Below are 18,445 nucleotides of genomic sequence, written 5' to 3'. Positions count from 1 at the left end.
ACAGAATAACAAAGGAAGGTCAAAAAAACAAAAGAAGAATCCCAACGCATCAGAACAGAAGTTGAGGAGGTTGTGAGGGAAGTAAAGGAGGTTACTGAGGGGGATGGGGGGGGGGGGGGGTATAGTCAATATGTCCTGAACTCAGGAAACCCCTGCCCCCCCGCAAAAAAAAACAAAAAAAGTAACAATCAGACCAAGAAAACTAAACAAAAACAACAACCAACAGGAAGAGTAGTGGAACACTGCAGTAGAGCGGCAGTGGCCCGTGTGTAAGTCACATCCACCGTCTTTAGGGGCTCCTCTGAACACGTGGGGGGGGGGGGGGGGGGGACGACGACACGTTGGCGGGGGTGGGGGGCACGTCTTGCTGGTAAGTTCGCGTTGGCTGGGCGGGGCCGGAGGAGGGGGAGGCTCGGGGCGATGCTAGGAGGGTTGGACGGAGGGGGAATGTTTGGGAGGTCGCTGGGTAAAGTATACGTGGGTATGACGCTCCCGTTGCCCCTCCCCAGCCCCCCCTCACCCCCCATGCCTGGCTTTAGCAGTCCTATGGCTCGGTCATGTGCTCTCGGCTGGGGTCGCCGTGTTTGGAGGGTCGGATGGGGGAGGGGGCCTGCGAGGGGTGGGTACCAGAGGGCAGAGTGTGGTTGCCAGGCAACCCTCCGGGCACCAGCCCTTCCAGTGGACCGGGGATCCCGCCGGGGGCCAGTCCCATCACCCCTGGGGGGTACCTGCAAGCATGCGGAACAGAGGGTCAAGGTCAAAGGTCATGATAGCATTAGCACTTCAGCTCATTCTGTGGTGGGTGGTCGTGTCTTTCATTTGGGCCGTCTCCCCCATTGATATAAGTGTGGCACACAACATTCAAAATGGAGTTGACAGGTTTGGCAATCGCAAAAAACTTTAATATATAAAACAATTGTTTATCTTTTGAAAAAAAAACTTTAAAGTAAGGATTTTTCCCAGTTCAGAAAGTAAGTACTGCTTGGCAAAATAAAAGTTAGCATAACTGCTGAGAACGATGGCATAGTGGTGTTTATAAGCAGTAGCTAGTGATTATATCAGAAATAGCAGGCGAACGCTAGCCTGGCATCAACAGCCAATCAGGTCTTCAGAAGATGTGAAGGATGAAAATGTCACAGAGCATTAGCAGCACGAAGGCCAGTAGGGAGAATGCCAAGGGCTCTAGTGGTAGTCTAAGGGACAGCGCCTTTAAGGCAATGACATGAGAAAGGGCAAAATTAAATTAAATATCAGCACACATTGTAAGCCCTTCTGCCCGTGCATTCTAAACGGACGGCAATCCCAACTCCTTCCTCCATTAAACCTAACATTCTGAGGTTCTTTGTTCCGAGCTACGTGACCTCCACAGGCTGCTGCTGAGCTACTGGGCTGTGTTCCCTGCTCTCTGAGTGCCGCACAACGCTGCTGTTAACACAGGTATTAAGGCCCTTGTTTCCCTTGCTCCCAACTCATTTCTGCCCTGACTCCACTGTAATGAATATATTCACTTCATAAACTATTTAGATTTGACTTCTGCTTTCAAACCACTCTCGTCTGCAGCCTGTGCGGCTGCAATGCCATTACTTGCTTTCATACATCAAAAGGCATCCAAAGTGATGACGCCGGTCACATGTCTAAAGGGAGCATGAGGGCTGTCTTGTGTAACAATGTTCAGAAGGGCAAAGCCATCATGTTTATGTGGTTTTTTGCTGTTTAGACGGTTGGCCGTATTCTGCTTCTAGTTGAGCTTTTCCCTAGGTGACGGTTAGGGGGCAATGACAGGGGTCGGCAAGTAGTGGGGGTGAGTTGGGGGGGCGGGTTGGGTTGGGGGGGAGGTGAATGGGAGACAGGCTACACATGTCAGTGGCTTGCACCAACATTGTGTGTGTTTATTTTCGGTTGCATGGTTACATCTTGGCATTCATTTACCTGGTTGAGAATTAGGTATATAATTTGTCCTGCATTCCCCCCGTTGCTATGGCCTGTACCATGGTTTGGTTGACTCGGCTGTGTAAGAAAAGCAGTTGAGTCCGGTTGAGACAGTGGAGAAGACTGAGGAAAATGTCAGAGCCCCGGCTAACGGGGAATACAATGGCTCGGGGCCACATCCAGTCATGTCACTGTTGTGGTTGAGGTTTGTGTGCCAGAATGAAAAATGAACTCTCCCTTGAATTTTTGAAGAAAACAAAACAAAACAAACAGCAATGTGAACAAGTAGACTCTTCCCCCCGTCCCAACGAGACACATGTTTACTGGGAGCTGGGCCAGACCGGCCACAGCAGAGAGTCTGGGAGCCTCTGGGGGAGGGGGGCGATCCTCCTGTGTCAGAGCACCTGCCCGGGCTGGTGTAATTCCATGTCCTACCTGTAGGCTGCACCGTTGAGCTCAGCGTGAACCTGCTGCTGCTGCTGCTGCTGCTGCTGCTGCTGCTGCTGCTGCTGCTGCTCCATCATCCCCCAGGGCGCCGTGGTAACAAAGAACTCTTTGTTGACACAGTTCCGTAGGCTGTCAGGGATGCGGCCTGTGTTTGTGGTGGTTAAATGACAAACTAGATTAATAATACCTTGCGATTGCATGAGCATGCATTAATGCACGACTCGGTCATGCATAGTACAGTGGAATGAGTGTCTGGGTGTGTGTGTATCTCTGTGTGTGTATGTGAGAACGATCTTGTTTGTGCGTCTGTGAGAACGATCTTGTGTGTAAATCTGCATATGCGTGCAAAAGCGTGTGGGAGTATGTTGGGCTCTGTGTGAGCGCGGGTGTGCACGTGTTTGCTTGTTCATGTGGGTGCACGTGTCTGTTCATGAATTTTTCAGTCTGTGCTTGTGCCTGTGTGTGCAATGGTGCACGTGCGTCTATATGTGCGTGTGTTTTTGCATGTTTGTGTGTGTGTGTGTGTGTGTGTGTGCGCGCGTGTGTGAGTGTGTTCGTGAGTGTGTTTACCGGTGATGGCTCGCCGTATCTCGGTGGCGGCGGCCTCCCTCATCTCCAGCGAGGCCTGTTCGCTGTACCAGGCCGTGTGCGGCGTGCAGATCAGGTTGGGGGCGTCCTTCAGCGGGCCCTGGCTGAAACTAGACACATGACAGCAGAGGGAGAGGGACAGAGACAGGGAGAGAGACAGAGACAGAGACACCGACGGAGAGAGAGAGAGAGAGTTCAAGTGTTGTTGAATCATGCAAGAATAAGCTTCAACACACCCCAAAAATGATGAGTCTCTGCAGCAAACAGAACAAAACCCCAAACCTTATGCCAGTGTGTGCCTCGTAAGCAGCACTAGTGTAAACGTGCAAACATGGGGACAGACATGTGGCATCACTGTAAGTTCATGTTGCTTTTGCCTCAAGCCAATTCCCATTGCTCTATGTCTATAGAGTGGCTCAGTGGCTCATTGGACCAGTGTCATTGGCCGGTTGGGGGGGGGAGAGTGGCCTGGTTGGATGATCCCTACCTGAATGGTTCGGATTCATGGACGTCCAGGGCTGCCCCTCGTATCCGGCCCTCCTTCAGGGCCTGGGCCAGGGCCTTCTCATCCACCAGACCCCCCCGCGCAGAGTTCACCAGGAAAGCGCCTTGACGCATCTGAACACAGACACACACACGGACGCACACACACACAGAGACACACAGAAGGGAACAAAACAAACCTTCAGTAGCAGTTTGGGGTAATTACAGCTGAGAGGACTGGGAAGCAGCGACGCTGTGAGCAGCTGCCGGTTGGTTTGGATTTTTGCTCCGTCTCTCTCCAGATGGTTCCTGTTGGCTTGGTACAACAGGAACCTAGAGCAGCAGAAGACGTTTGTACAAAGAGCATGTAGTGGAAACATGTGGGGTCTGATGTGCCGCCAATGTATTAGGCATCAAAAAGGAAGCAAAGCGACAAGGTCTACGTCTCGACGCGGAAGAGCTCCATTCCCTTTCAAAAGCCGACAGAGAGCATGCAGTTCATATAGGGAGCTGTAGGGGGCAGCCTTGCTCAAGGGGCTTGCAGTGAGAGTGCATTTACCCCCCAAAATCTCCTAAAAGTCCAGGACTCACGAGGTACTGAGATGTACGAGAGTGAGTGTGTGCCTGTGTGTTTGTATGAATGCATGTATGTGCGCGTGTGTGTGTGTCTGCGTGCGTGCGTGCGTGTGCGTGCGTGTGTGCCTGCGCCTGTGCAGGCACTCGTCTCTCCCTATCCAACCCGCAGGCCCACGCCCGCTCTCCCACCTGTTTGATGGTGAAGTCGTTGATGAGGTGGTGGTTGTGCTCGTTGAGGTTGCAGTGCAAGGACACGCAGTCGCTCTGGTAGAGCAGGTCCTGCAGCGTGTAGACCCGCTGCACGCCCAGCGAGCGCTCCAGGCCGTCCTGCAGGTAGGGGTCGTAGAAGATGACGTTGAAGCCGAACACCTTGGCGCGCACCGCCACCGCCTGGCCCGAGCGACCTGGGGAGCGCAGCAGGACATGGGGGGTCATTACTGGGACCTGACGCGAATTCAGGGGTGACCATATATTACAACAGGGTTAAAACGTTAGAATGACATCATTAAAATATAATACGGATCGCTTGGCCGGTAGACTTTCCACCCCGGCTGGTAAAATGGCAGATTTATGAAAGTACACTTTGGATTGCTGCAATGCTTTCACGGGGGTGACTTGCAATTCATTTTGCTTTGATGCACCACAACATTAAACATTCATATTCAATGAATTTGCCGACCAAATTCAAGAGCAGACATAGAAGGCCATAGGCCTACCTATGCCTCAACTTCCTCCATTCAAGCACTGCCAAGACCACTCAAATATGAATCAATTACGGGTTCTTGATGTTAGGGGTATGGGGTAATATTTGCTCAAAATAAAAGTCTGGTTTGGTATTAATGAGGAGGTTGTACCACTCCCTGTAACACTGCTGCAGTCGTAACGTAGTGAGACCATGAGATGCGGAGAGACAGACAATCTGCATGAAATCTGCTAGGACTAAAATACACACGGCGATGGTAGTCTCAATGCCACTTCTACATTGGTATTGCGGACCATTGGTGGCCTCGAGCTTTTCACAACTCACGGCAATCCATACTGCCCAGTACCACACGCTGTGATGAACTAAAGCTAGCTTAAGGAAAAGATTAGTTTCAGCGCGGAACAATGCAGGATGTGGAGAAGACTGCAGGATTTTCCATAGTATGTTCATTACTGGGAAAATAACCTGCTGTTCTGCATTAAAGGAAAACCTTCCCGAGTTCAATGGTACGTATCAAAGGGAAAAAAGACATAGGGAGCTATCTAACCTTGGCTTGAAGAGTCACTATCCACTATAGACGCTCAATACATGAAAGTTACGTACAGCCATGGACTGTGTAGCAATACACACATTTAACTACCTAACTTTGCCTTGAAGATCTTACTCTTTCGCTCGTTGCATGAAAGTCCTGGGCAGGTATTGATTTGCACAAATTCACACAATACAGCACCATGTAGGGCTGTAAATCATGTACATTTTCAGTCGAATAATCTAGTTATTATTTCATCCAATGAATACAATAAATAGTATCAAAGGCTCATGCCACGAGATGTCTGTGCTTGTATTATCTGACAAGTAGCCATGAATAATGGAAGTTTTCATTATAAAATGATCCATGAACAAAGTATTTGACTTCCTGAAGCTTTAAGCAGCAAATGTTTTGTATTTGTACTTGATAAATGACTTAAACTATCGCCAAAATGGGATTTGATACATTTTCTGTAGATCGCCTCATCGACTTAACTAATGCAGCCAAGTCCTCCTATGTAATTTCCTCTCCTCGTTATCCATTCTACTCTATCTACCCACCTCTACTGTTTATACTCCCTCTACCTCATCTACTCTTTAGGCTCCCTCCATCTTTATTCTCTACTCTTCATGCTCCCTCTACTCTTTATGCTCCCTCTACTCTTTATTCTCTACTCTTTATGCTCCCTCTACTCTTTATGCTCCCTCTACTCTTTATTCTCTACTCTTCATGCTCCCTCTACTCTTTATGCTCCCTATACTCTTTATTCTCTACTCTTCATGCTCCTTCTACTCTTTATGCTCCTCTATTCCTCATTCTCTTCTCTTTATACTCCTCTACTCTTCATGCTCCCTCTCCTCTTGGTTTCCCCCGCTACTCACCGAAGCCGATGAGGCCGAGGGTCTCCCCCCGGATGCGGGCGGCCCCCGACGCCACCTCGCGGATCTGCTCCACGCTCTGCACCCGCGTGCCCTCGCGCAGCGCCTGGTAAAGCCAGGTGTTGCGCCGGTACAGGTTGAGGATGTGGCACAGCGTCGAGTCGGCCGTTTCCTCCACCGCCGCTGACGGGATGTTGCACACGGCGATGCCTGGGGGGCACACACAACCGTCCCAAGGGGAGGAGAGGAGTAAGGTATTGATTTAGTTGTTTAACAAATCGTTTTTTAAACGGAAATGGAGAGGGACGTTTAGATGAGGGTTGAGGTGCCTTGCTCAATGGGTACAGGACAGGGGCAGTGGACATTGGGGTTCAAACCCAGAGCCTCAGAGAGGTTCCCTCTCTAGAGAGTGGTTAGACTGTTATATTCGTTAATTTCCATCTGGAATTAATAAAGCTTATCTGATCTCTTTATTCAATTACTTGATACAATATTCTAGTGGAGTAGATTGAGATATTTAAATAGTTGTTGCCTTGTGATCTTTATCTTCCTTTTTTCATTTTCAGTCTATTGGGTTTTTAATTTCTAGCTCTGTTATTGATATTGTCAGATTGTTTCCCCATTTTATGAGAAACCATAAAAAGTATTTTATTAATCCCCAAAGGAAATGTGGCACACTCATTCATTCTTCTGCAAGAGACTAATTCACTACACTTTTGTTGGATACATAAATAGTTGTATTTTGTGTTATCATGATATAAGAACTACACAACTGCATAAGAGCAGTATAATATAATCGGTTTCAGATCTAAATGGGAATGTACTGTTATTATTTACTGTTGTTGTTCTGCATATGTTACCACTGACATTATATCAGATTATCTTTACGTCTTACTTTTTATATAAATAAAAAAAACACATTGTCTACAATACATAGTGCGTTAAACCTCCTGGACTAAGATTTTTCCTTATAGTCTGTCTTTGATCCACCGTATTTCCGGCCTGTCCACGGTCACGTTCCTGCCTCATTGACTAGCGTGACATGACAGGTCTTGGCCCTTGGAAGATTTCCCAGAATTCCCCTTGGGGGGACTATAGCAGTTTTCAATCTGTGGGCCTCAGCCCGTAAGTGGGCTTCAGCAGGGGACAAGGCGATTGCAGGGATGTCCCCAATAAAACGTTTTTTCATGTATATATATATATTATATATATATATATAACATTTTATTGGGGACATCCCTATGTATATATATATATATATATATATACACTATATGAATGGCCTGTATACCCTGTCGATTTCCTTTTCATTTCATAAGGATTTCTGGAGAAAGATCGAAAACGAGTATACTGAATATTAAGGAATAATATACATCCTGAAATGTTCTTATTGTGTCCGTGTGTGTGTGTGTGTGTGTGTGTGTGTGTGTGTGTGTGTGTGTGTGTGTGTGTGTCTGTGTCTGTGTGTGTCTTTTAGTGTGTGTGTGTGTGTGTGTGTGTGTGTGTGTGTGTGTGTGTGTGTGTGTGTGTGTGTGTGTGTGTGTGTGTGTGTGTGTGTGTGTGTGTGCCTCTTTCAGTGTGTTTGTGTGTGTGTGTGTGTGTGTGTGTGTGTGTGTGTGTGTGTGTGTGTGTGTGTGTGTGTGTGTGTGTGTGTGTGTGTGTGTGTGTGTGTGTGTGTGTCTTAGTGTCTCTGTGTGTGTGTGTGCGTTCCTACCCAGCTCCCCGGCTGCCTTGATGTCGATGTTGTCGTAGCCGCTGCCGATGCGGATGATGATGCGCAGCGCCTTGAACTTCTCCAGGTCCTCGCGGGTCAGCGTGATGGTGTGGTACATCATGGCGCCCACCGCCTCGTTCAGCACCTGGAGGGGCAGGAGGAAGGCAATAAACCTCAGTTATACGGTAATACAACTTTTCAACATGCAGTGCCAGTTTGACATTTTCTCGTTAATGAGTGTGCCTTAAGCAACAATATATAAAAAATTAAGCTGATTTATGACACAGCGACCAAAAACATTTCCAGAACACCTGGAATTGGACTATTTCCATATAGTCCACAATCATGCATCAATATTTTAAATATTTTTTTGGTTGTTATATTTGCAACAAGGGTTTACAAATTATAATTACATATGTCCCGTCTTAAAACACCATTTTCAGAAACTCCTTCAAAAACATATTTGCACTGTGAGAAATGTAAAAAACGAGAATATATGAGAATGCTGGTACCATCCAAATCAATATCTTTAAGACATGTACAGCTTTGCAAAACCATGTGAAGGCGATGCATACAGGCCTCTTCTCTATTACTCACAACATAGGTTTGAATTAAACTATTAATTGATCCCGTTTAAGAACACTACTTTCTGTAACTAATTGAAACATATTTGCACTGGGAAGAAATGCCCAAAACAGAATAAAGTGCAAAAAAAATCTGTAGTGATGATTATGCTGCTGCATTGTGCTGTGAATTATTTTAATAATAATAATAAAATAAAAATAAAAATATTTTTATTTTATTTTATTTTTTTAAGTGTGCCCGTGATTATGCTGCCCCAGCCAGTGGTGGCATAGCCGATGGATCGCATAGCCGATGGATCGCTCTAACATGTTGAAGCTCTGCATGAAGGGCCTCAAAATGTGATATTGCTAACTGTAATCTAGCAGCGCTACAGTGAAACAGTGACTATAAATGCCACGACGGTGCCGAGACTCTCCGCACTGAACCAACAGTTTACTTCATAATGATAAAAAAATATGGAAGGCCGTTTTCCGCAATGCGCTCCCAGTCCATGATTCAAAGCCTCTGCTTCGAAAAGTGCTTGTAAAATAAAAGATGCCCTGTTTCTAATTATGTCAGAAAGTTCAGGGGATTTACAAGAGCTTGAATCTGCATTATCTCCAGTTACTCACGGATTGCTTACTCAACTGTCAGTTGACCGGCCAGTGGTGTGGTAGCGGCCCCATGAATGTATTAAAACAATATCATTACGGTTTCATACCAGCATTGGGTGGTAGGCTGCATGTTAGCATTGGGGTTGTGGGCAAAGCTGTGTAATCGGATGCAGCTAATTTGTGGCATTCTGAAACATCCATCCGGATTTTAACACTCCTGCGGCTTACAGAAAATGCAGTTTTATTTACGCTATGTGAACCTGACCTATAGTACTAGCAGAGCTACAAAAGATTGACTTTGACACTTGCACTGCACTGCCGAATAACGCTGGAAAAACCAGAGTGGGTGAATAAACAAGAGGTTTATATCCACATACCACACAATAAACTGCAGTAACCTGACCAGGATTTTCTAAACACAGCGGTAAATTTACATGCAAAGAGAAAGCGAACGTCACAACGCTGGAGGCGTCGTTCAAGGCTAACCCTTTGCACATGCCCCGGTGTCATCACGTGAGCTTTAAGTGCTCAGTGGCTCTACCAGTCGCTGGGAACACCGTTATAAATCAACGGGGTAAGAGGCTGGCTGATGCACGAGACAATGGGGAGTGGGGAGCAACAACAGAACAACTTGTATAGACCTATTGGTTCAATGATCTATTAAGGTTGGTTACTAACAGGCTGCTGAGTCTTTCCAAAAGACACAGCTGTCCATCCAACATTTTAGAACTGGCGAGTCATTGTGAAATGATATTCGTTACCCCGCCGGAGATTCAGTTCTATATAAATCACATATAGGGGAGCTTCTGCTTTATTTATCTCCATGGGTTTCACAGGCCCGCCCATTGAGGATTGCAGTCTGGCACGACACTGTTATCAGCTATATTCATGGTCAGGTGATTATATCTTTCATAAAGGAGAGAGGGAAGTAAATAAAGGTGATATTGGTATACCAAGCCTGGTTCTCTCGCCTGCTCCCCAATCCTCCCAAAGGCAATGAATGTAAAAACAGAAATACAAGCTCCGACATCCACTTTCTTTCTGTGTTCATGCGTGCGTATTGTGTATGCACAGTGTTTGTGTATTGTGTGTGTGCGTGCATGCGTGAGTGTGTGTTGTGTGAGGGGGCTATGTATGACTAGTCTTCAAACAGATCCGACTTTTACATCTATTGCCTTAGGCACCTCTGTGATTGCGACGGTTTGTGTGTGTGTGTGCGTGTGTGCATGCGGGTGTGCGTGAGAGAGACAGAGCGAGATAGAAAGAGAGGGACAGAAGATGTGTGCGTGCAGCAGCAATAGCAGCATGTGTATCCGTGTACAGGGCTCCTATTGTGTGGCTGTGTGCTGACCGTGGGCGTGTCGGACGGGTATCTGTGTGTCCAGAAGGTCCTGTTTGTACTGGATTGCCTTTACAGAACATTTCACTGGTGGGTGTGATGTAAGGGACAGTATACACTAGAGATACAGCAGAAAGCTTGCACAAAGGCCAGGGTTTTTGTTCCATGCACCCACATTCATAAATGGCAGTTGCTGTGTTAGGTAGTTACAACTATATTAAGATGACACATCCGACGTATAGGGAAATATGGGCCATTAGCTTTTATGGAATTGTATTTTTACCCACGCAGTGTCTTGATCTCTATTTCATACACAGCATAATATTGACATGCATTAACCAAACACAGTGTAATGTAATGAACATTTACAGATTGCTTTATTTTGCACTTTATCGTATCTGCTTGTTTTTTTGCTACACAAGGCTAAAGGTGTCTGGTCTCTTCCAGGGAGGCGCAAATAAGTAGCTGTCCTCTCCCCCTTGGCAGGCAGTGCACGGGACAACTAACTGCACCGTTTACAGCTCTAGCTGCCCAGTGTAATTACAATGCAATTCCATCACCAGCACTTTCCCTCCTTACTTGAGACTGCAGCAAATGGACGGCAGAGTGGGAGTTGGGGGGGAGGGGGGGGGTGAAATGGGCTGATATGGGTTAACAACACGCTGCAATGCTGTTACCCACTCACAGAGAATACACAGGAGGGAGGGAGAGAGAGAGAGAGAGAGAGAGAGAGAGAGAGAGAGAGAGAGAGAGAGAGAGAGAGAGAGAGAGAGAGAGAGAGAGAGAGAGAGAGAGAGAGAGAGAGAGAGAGAGAGAGAGAGAGAGAGAGAGGGACTGGGGGGGGAATAGAGGTAGAGGGGGGAGAGATAGGGGGAGCGGGAGAGAGAGAGAGAGAGGGGGGGGAGAGAGAGAGACATTTCTTCTCCTGGACAAATGCAAAACACGCAATTAAACAGTGACTTGCCACAGTCCCATGGCCCTTTCAAAGCGACTCCTAGATTGGCCCCTCACTACCGCCGATGAAATCTAATGGAAAAGATCATTCCGAGGCGCCGTGGGCTCGTACCTTCTCATGGATCTCCTGTGTGGACTGGGCGTCGCAGAAGGCCACGGTGGCCAGGTCTTTAAGGATGGGCATCTCCACTGTGCAGTCCCGCCCGTCCAGCAGCGCCACCAGGGGGCGCGGGTGCATGGGCCCGTTCATGATCTGGGGCCGGATACCTGGAGAGAGAGAAGGGGGGGGGGGGGGGGCAGGGGTTAGAAGGGCCAGCATACATGAGACAGCCTACGTGTGATAGCCTCTAGGCGTAAGCCTACATGCGCAAGCGTAGATGAGTTAGCAACCGTGTGTAGGCCCACAGCCTTGAGCGTACATCAATTAGCCTACATATGCCAGCCTCCGTGCGTTAGCCTACGTGCGTTAGCCTGCAGCTTTGAGCGTGCATCTATTTACCTACGTGTGTTAGCCTACGTGAGTTAGCCTACAGGTGTGGGCACATGGCGGTGGGAGATTAGAGGTGATGTGTGGGCAGGAACAAAAACAACATCTAGCGCCACAGCGGGAGGAAATGTTTGAACATCATGTGTATTTTTCTAGCTTGATATTCCACAGCAGTAGTACACTGGCTTGGGAGCGTGGGGGGCAGATGATGTCCTCGCATGGACACGCACACGCACATGTGCACACACAGGTCAATAAAGTATATACTGGGATTGACCCGCTTTCTGCTTTGAACCATTGTTATCAACTCCAACACAGGTCGATGCAAACACAAATGTGCTCCTCTTTGACGGACACACACACATACATTTTTGATCCAACACACACACACACACACATTTATGATCAAACACAAACATTCACAAACACATATTTATATAATATTTAGAATCAAACACACACACACACACATGCGCACACACACACACACACACACACATACACGCACACGCACACGCACACACACACACACACACACACACACACACACATACACACACACGCACACATCCAAGCTGATAAAATACTAGCCCCCTCACTTGTGTCTGATTGCTGCTACAAACACTGTTACCAGGCAACAGGTCCTTTCACCCCATGAGGTCACTGCATCCATTATCCAATCACCACACAGAGGCTGGCAGGCCTAAGGTGTGAGCGTGTTGTGCATGTGTGTGTGTGTGTGTGTTGTGTCTCTCCTTTACCGCCTGTGCACAGTGAATGGACTGACAGCATTTGGCTGATGGAGCGGCACTGAGCTCCAGAACTGCCTAAAACCACCAGCATTTCAGCCGTTTGGCCCCTTTATGTTTTTTCTCACGGGTCTTTCATTTTTCCTATGTCATTCCTTACCTGCGGTCTTCTCAATGTATGACGATGCATGCGTGTGGGTGTGTGTTGCCTACTATTTAAACACGGTGGTGTTCAACTCCTTGCAGTGTCTGAGTGTAGACTATAGGAGGAATAAATGGACATAGATTCTGGCACACCGTTGTCATGGATATTGTCACTCTTGCTCTCAGAATGATAACAATGCACAATAACTCGGGAGATGGGTGCACACACATGCCTGCATTGATGGGATCGGGTCATCTTACTGGAGACGGCCAATGCGATCACAATATCTCTGTTGCGTAAATGTGATGCCAGCAGCGATACACTCGGTACAGTGGGAGTGTGGAAACACTAGTACTACAGGAGAGAGGAAACACACTGGGCCGTGTGTTTGGACCCAGATCAACTCCATATTGTTTTAAAGAGAGGAGTAGCAGGGAGTGCATGGGAACAGGGGAGGGAGGGTGCTCTCTACGCCACTCCCTGGCTCCCTGCTGCCTGTTGTCATGGTGATTAGAGGATTTGGGCAGGATTATGAAATATTTTATTTAGTGGCATCTGTGCTGCTGGGGAGGACATCAAAGCTTGCCCTCTCTCTCTCTTTCTCTCTCCCCCTCGCTCTCTCTCTCTCTCTCCCTCTCCCTCTCTCTCGGTCCGACTCTCTCTCTCCATTTTTCTTGTTCTTTTCATCCTCCTTTCCATTTCAGGGAACACTAGCAGTTTTGTAAGAATGATAAGCAGAACATGCAAAACAGAAGGCACTTCCACATATATATACACAGGGAAAAGCGCACATATTTTTTCCCCTGAATAAACAAACACTATTATTAGGAGGTCAGAACCTACAAAATGCACCAAATGCACCAGCCAAGATGGCAGAAATCTAAAGAGCAATTTACTGCCTTTTCATGCTGCCGTTAAAAAAAAAAAGACGATGTTCCCTGCTTTTGTGCAACAACTCAAGGAAACAATTACGCTCCCTTCAGAAAAATCTTTGACAGTCTAACACAATTAAATCTGAAGCATCGGCTCACACTGAAATCATATATGGCTGAAAAACAAGATTGAACGTGGGAAAAAAAAGATGGAACATCAATACAAGATGGAAGAACAAGATGGAACATGAGATAAACAAGATGGCAAAACCAGACGGAACATGGGAAAATAAAGATCGAACACGGGTGAAACCAGAAGGAACAAGGGACAAACAAAGATAGAACATGGGTAAAGCAAGATGGAACATGGGACAAATCCTGTGAGAGCTACCCTGATGGCGATGACCGTTGTCGGATCCTGCAGAGATCAATCAATATCCATTGACCGGCATTCAAAATATCAAGGGAAATGAACAAATTATACCGTGCTGGTGGCTTTGTAATGTAGTGTGATGGGGAGGTATTAGTGTATATTCCACACCTTTTGTCCATTACCACCTTTATACTCCGTTCCGATTAAACCGTCTGAGAGAGACTGGTGAAGCAAGGCCAACTGCACATTCATACACTATTTTATTGTGGGATGATCACACACACACACACACACACACACACACACACACACACACACACACACACACACACACACACACACACACACACACACACACACACACACACACACACACACACACACACACACACACACACACACACACGTGCGCTACAGCGAGAAGAGGAGGACAGTGGTGGAGAGCTGGAGAAGCGTGTTTATATGCAAATAAACCAACATGTGTCGGAAAACACACAGGCTCGTTATCTCTGTCCATCAAAGCAGGCGGGTGGGCAAGGCAAAGCACAAACAGCTTTGCGAAAACAACGGCAAAACGATGGTAAAGAGCCCTGTGTGAATAGCGCATAAAACCACTGCAGTAGGAGGGACGTGCAGAGGAAGTGTAGAAAGGTAAACACGAAGGCCAGAAGTAAAGGAACACAATAATAGGAAAGAACATAGGTGTGAGAACAGGGGGATGAGGGTGGAAGCGGAGAATGGGTGGAAAAGCAAGTCTGGGACTTTTTTAATATGTATACTATATATATACACAAAAACAGGATAAAAAAAACATGCCTGCACTGTGGAGGAATGTGTTGGTGCCTCCACCTCACCTTGTTTTAATGAAGCATTCTGCTGCAAAAGCCACTCTCACATTCTCAACCACTTTCTGTCTGTTGCCGTTCAGCAGAGTCAGGCTGTTGAGTGAAGGCAGGTGTGCGTGCCTGTGTGCCTGTGTGTGTGTGCGCGCGTGTGTGTGTACAGGGGGGGAGGGAGATGTCAGCCAAACACACCTGGGCATTCACAACTTTCCATTAAACCACTGCTTCATTCTGGCACGACTAACTTGCACAGAAACACCAGAAACACAAGACACACAAACTAAAAAATATACAACGAAATAGAGTTGCAGCAGAATCCTCCTCCACGAGGAGCAGAATCATGCGAGTGCGTGTCTGGAGAAACAGGGCAGCCTCTGGATGAGGCGGCGTCATTCGGAGAACTGGGTCAAAGCAATGTTGAGTAATTATTTCCCGGTGGCTTATAGCCTCTCTCTTGGGCCCAGCCGAGCTGGATGCGGCGGCGCTACGTTAAATACACCAGGACTCACGGGCTAATCAGGTCCTAATGAAGCTGGGGACCCTAATCACTAATACCTGCTCTGTGACTTGATGGTTTTAGCGTTTTATGTTCTTTTTTGCTCCTACACAGATCCGTACAATGAACCAAATAGACAATTAAATAAAGAAGATTTCTGTAACGAGTACATGTATACACGCCTGGAAAGCACTCGATTCCCAGGGTCATCACAAAGTAGGAGGAACGGCTGAGGTGATGTTTCTCGCATCCACTCGCAAATATGAAAAACCAGGGGTCCTGTGATCCCCCCCGTCCCCCACCATCCAGCCCACCACAAATCACGCTACACACACACACCAGACCCACGTACAGTACACCCCGCCACACACAAACCACAGCCGGTGTGAGGGCACATCCTCAGTGCCTCCAGGCCAGTGACCAGGCCATGAGCAAACTAGATTATCTCTCCTGGAGGGACCGGTATGTTACAGCTGCTCTCCCAGGAGTTTCACTGTTGCTCCGATGCGCTCCACCTCTCTCGCTCTCTCTCCGTCTCCGTCTCCTCTGCCCCCTTTTCTCCCCCACCTCTCCCTTTCAGTCTCCATAACTCTCTATTTCAATCACTCCATCCACGCTGCATCTTGCCCCTCTCTCTGTCTCTGAGCAAGCTTTTCCTCTCGCTCTCTTGCTCTCTCGCTCTACGCAGTCCCTTTCCCTCGCTCTGATTTGATTTAAAGGTGCTTTGTTGGAATGACATGCAAACTAATTCATATTGCCGTGCAAGTGACGAATAATGCAATAAAGTAGTAATAATTACCTTCTGCTCTTTATAGACTGGGTTGAGATGTGTTAATAGTAATGTGTAAACATTACAACTCTCCCTCTATTTTCTCTCTCTCTCTCTCTCATTCTTCCTCTCTCTCTCTCTCTCTCTCTCTCTCTCTCTCTCTCTCTCCCCCCACCCTCCCAGTCAGAACCAGAACCTGGGCCGTAGGAAAGCAGAGAGAGTGCAGACCCCCTCTGACTAAACACAGCTGGACAAGGAGAGGACATAAAAAAGCCCCGGTAAAACATTCATCTTGCTTTACCAAAGTCAACAATGGATACATGTTCTCCTGGAGGACGGTTCTGTGTTCTCAAGTGGCAGCAACAACACCAGTTTAAAAAGAAAAAAGAACTTTATAGTTCCATGGTTTACAGAAGGATGCATTAGCCAACGGAACTTTCAATGGAAACTCAAAATGGCCGTGCCATTTTCCTGTTATTGGACCCAAAGTATTTGTCGACCAAGATCGCTATACGAGCCCATAAGTGCATTCATGGGGGTGGTGGGGGGACAACGGCTGGCCTCAGCGTGGTAGAGCGGAGGTCCGCTGGGGCATGGCTGCACTGCAGACAAGCGTCTCGCCCCGAACGGCCCCCTGACATCAGCTCCGTAGGACCTGAAATGGGACTAGGGTTTAAAACCGCGCTTTAGCTGACGCTAATAACATTCTACATGATTCCCTGCAGAGTATGAAAGATTCTGGCACGGCCAGCCTGCGCTTTTTCTCGACCGCAAATGGATTACAGATGTTTTCACGACTAGAAAGCCCATTTGGATGGCGATGACAAAAATAGATTGTCCTTTTTTTGGGATAAATTAAAGGAGTTGAGCTTGCAGAGAAAAAGGCCCGTTCCCCTCAGTAAATACGATCTGTTGTTGTGTTCGAGGGGAGCGGGACTCATTAAGCTGGCAAACAATGAGTCGATTTTCAGAAGGGACAGAAGTTCTTCCCTGCTAAAACACAGCACACGCATTCACCGCGTCGAGCCAATGACAGCGCTCACATCTTATTCCATTTTATTTGGCTAGGGGGCAATCTTTGAAATTGTGTTTCAGAATGACGCACTTAATCAGGTGTCTCTATTTCCTGTGCACCCACTCTGGGACACGTTTTGGAAATCGTGTTTTGCCTTTTTCTCATTGGGATAGCGTTTAGAGGGGAAGTTCAGCGCAAATGTTGTGTAAAGAACACGCAGACGAAAGCCAGGGCTCTGGATAAGCAAAAGCAAACTCCTTGTAACCCCTGCGAATAGTACTCAATGAATAATCCCATATTGTACTGCTGCCTCAAATTTCATTAAAACGTGTTGCTACACATTTTACCCACCCACCAGTGAGCGAGTTACACTGGAGACTCTCAATTTGAATCAGATTTTCCACAGTGATATGTTGACCTTTAATAGTAAACCCTTGCTAGGGAAACACACACACACACACACACACACATTTGGGTGAATGCATGAATAGATCATGCGTGCAAAGATGCATATGTAAACACACACCCTCACCACACACCACACACCACACACGCACACACGCACACACGCACACTCCTCTGCTCTTCCCACTGCTGCTGCCCTCTCTCCCTGGCTGGTTGGGGGGATGATGGAGGGCGGGCGGCCACGGGCTGAATTACTCACCGGGGTGATGCATGCCACGGCCGCTCTCACACCAATCGCTCGCCCCGCCGCTGGAACAATAAAAGTGGCAAAACAAAAGGAAATGTGGTGCATTTTTCTTTCCAGCCACGCGGGTGATGTAAGCCCCCCCCCCCCGGCCCCCCACACCCCTCCTGCTGCTGCGCCCGGCCAGTCTGCAGAGCAGAGTGAGCGTTCACAGAAGGCTGTTCCACTTTTCCCTGCAGTTGACAGCCAAAAAAAAACTGGCCTCATGCAAGCCTCTTTTTGCTTTTCCTTTTTTATTTTTTCATCCACAGCTGGATTTGGTTACCTAGCAACTCCCCAACCTGGGCGTCCCGGGCCCAGCGATGGGTCGGGGGGGGGGTGAGGTTAGGGGGGGTTAAGGAGATTGGGGTGGGGGTCGAACGCCGATGAGGCTGATCTGATAAAACGAAACGGCGGGATTTATGTCTGGGCGAGAAAAAGGGTGAAAAGTAACATTATTTATAGACATCAGACGGCTTTTGTGCTCTAGCCTGTGGTGAACCCCTGCTGCAGCTCCCTCTGCATCTCTTCCTCCCTCTCCCTCCCTCTCTCCCTCTCTCTAGTAGAGACTCCAGAGGACGGCTTCCAAGTGTGAGAGCAACGCGCTGTGGTCACCGTGCCCGGTCACTTGGGAACATTCGCTTTTTTAAGGTTCTTTCAATGGCGTTTCCTCTGTATTTGCTACAGAGAC

The 18,445-nt window shown here is 47.6% G+C and overlaps 1 protein-coding gene across 4 annotated transcripts in view; it reads right to left on the bottom strand.

The window, feature by feature from the left end:
- Positions 1-359: 359 nt before the first annotated feature.
- The window catches only part of LOC130404284 (C-terminal-binding protein 2-like), a 65,103-nt gene continuing 47,017 nt past the window's right edge, over positions 360-18,445 (bottom strand). For 2 of the 4 annotated variants that reach the window (XM_056608939.1, XM_056608938.1), the window contains 8 exons: positions 11,431-11,585; positions 7,848-7,992; positions 6,137-6,343; positions 4,213-4,427; positions 3,452-3,582; positions 2,947-3,074; positions 2,365-2,521; positions 361-728 (listed from right to left, as the gene is read on the bottom strand). In XM_056608939.1, coding sequence (XP_056464914.1) covers positions 545-728; positions 2,365-2,521; positions 2,947-3,074; positions 3,452-3,582; positions 4,213-4,427; positions 6,137-6,343; positions 7,848-7,992; positions 11,431-11,585 — 1,322 coding nt within the window. In that variant the 3' untranslated portion in view covers positions 361-544. Of the gene's footprint in view, positions 729-1,929; positions 2,008-2,364; positions 2,522-2,946; positions 3,075-3,451; positions 3,583-4,212; positions 4,428-6,136; positions 6,344-7,847; positions 7,993-11,430; positions 11,586-18,445 lie in introns of all 4 variants that reach the window. The other 2 variants (XM_056608941.1, XM_056608940.1) reach the window with 2 other exon arrangements.

This window comes from Gadus chalcogrammus, chromosome 15 (genome assembly GCF_026213295.1).
Source record: "Gadus chalcogrammus isolate NIFS_2021 chromosome 15, NIFS_Gcha_1.0, whole genome shotgun sequence".
Lineage (NCBI taxonomy): Eukaryota > Metazoa > Chordata > Actinopteri > Gadiformes > Gadidae > Gadus > Gadus chalcogrammus.
The sequence above is the reverse complement of the archived record's forward strand: the minus strand, read 5'-3'. Positions and strand labels throughout refer to the sequence as shown.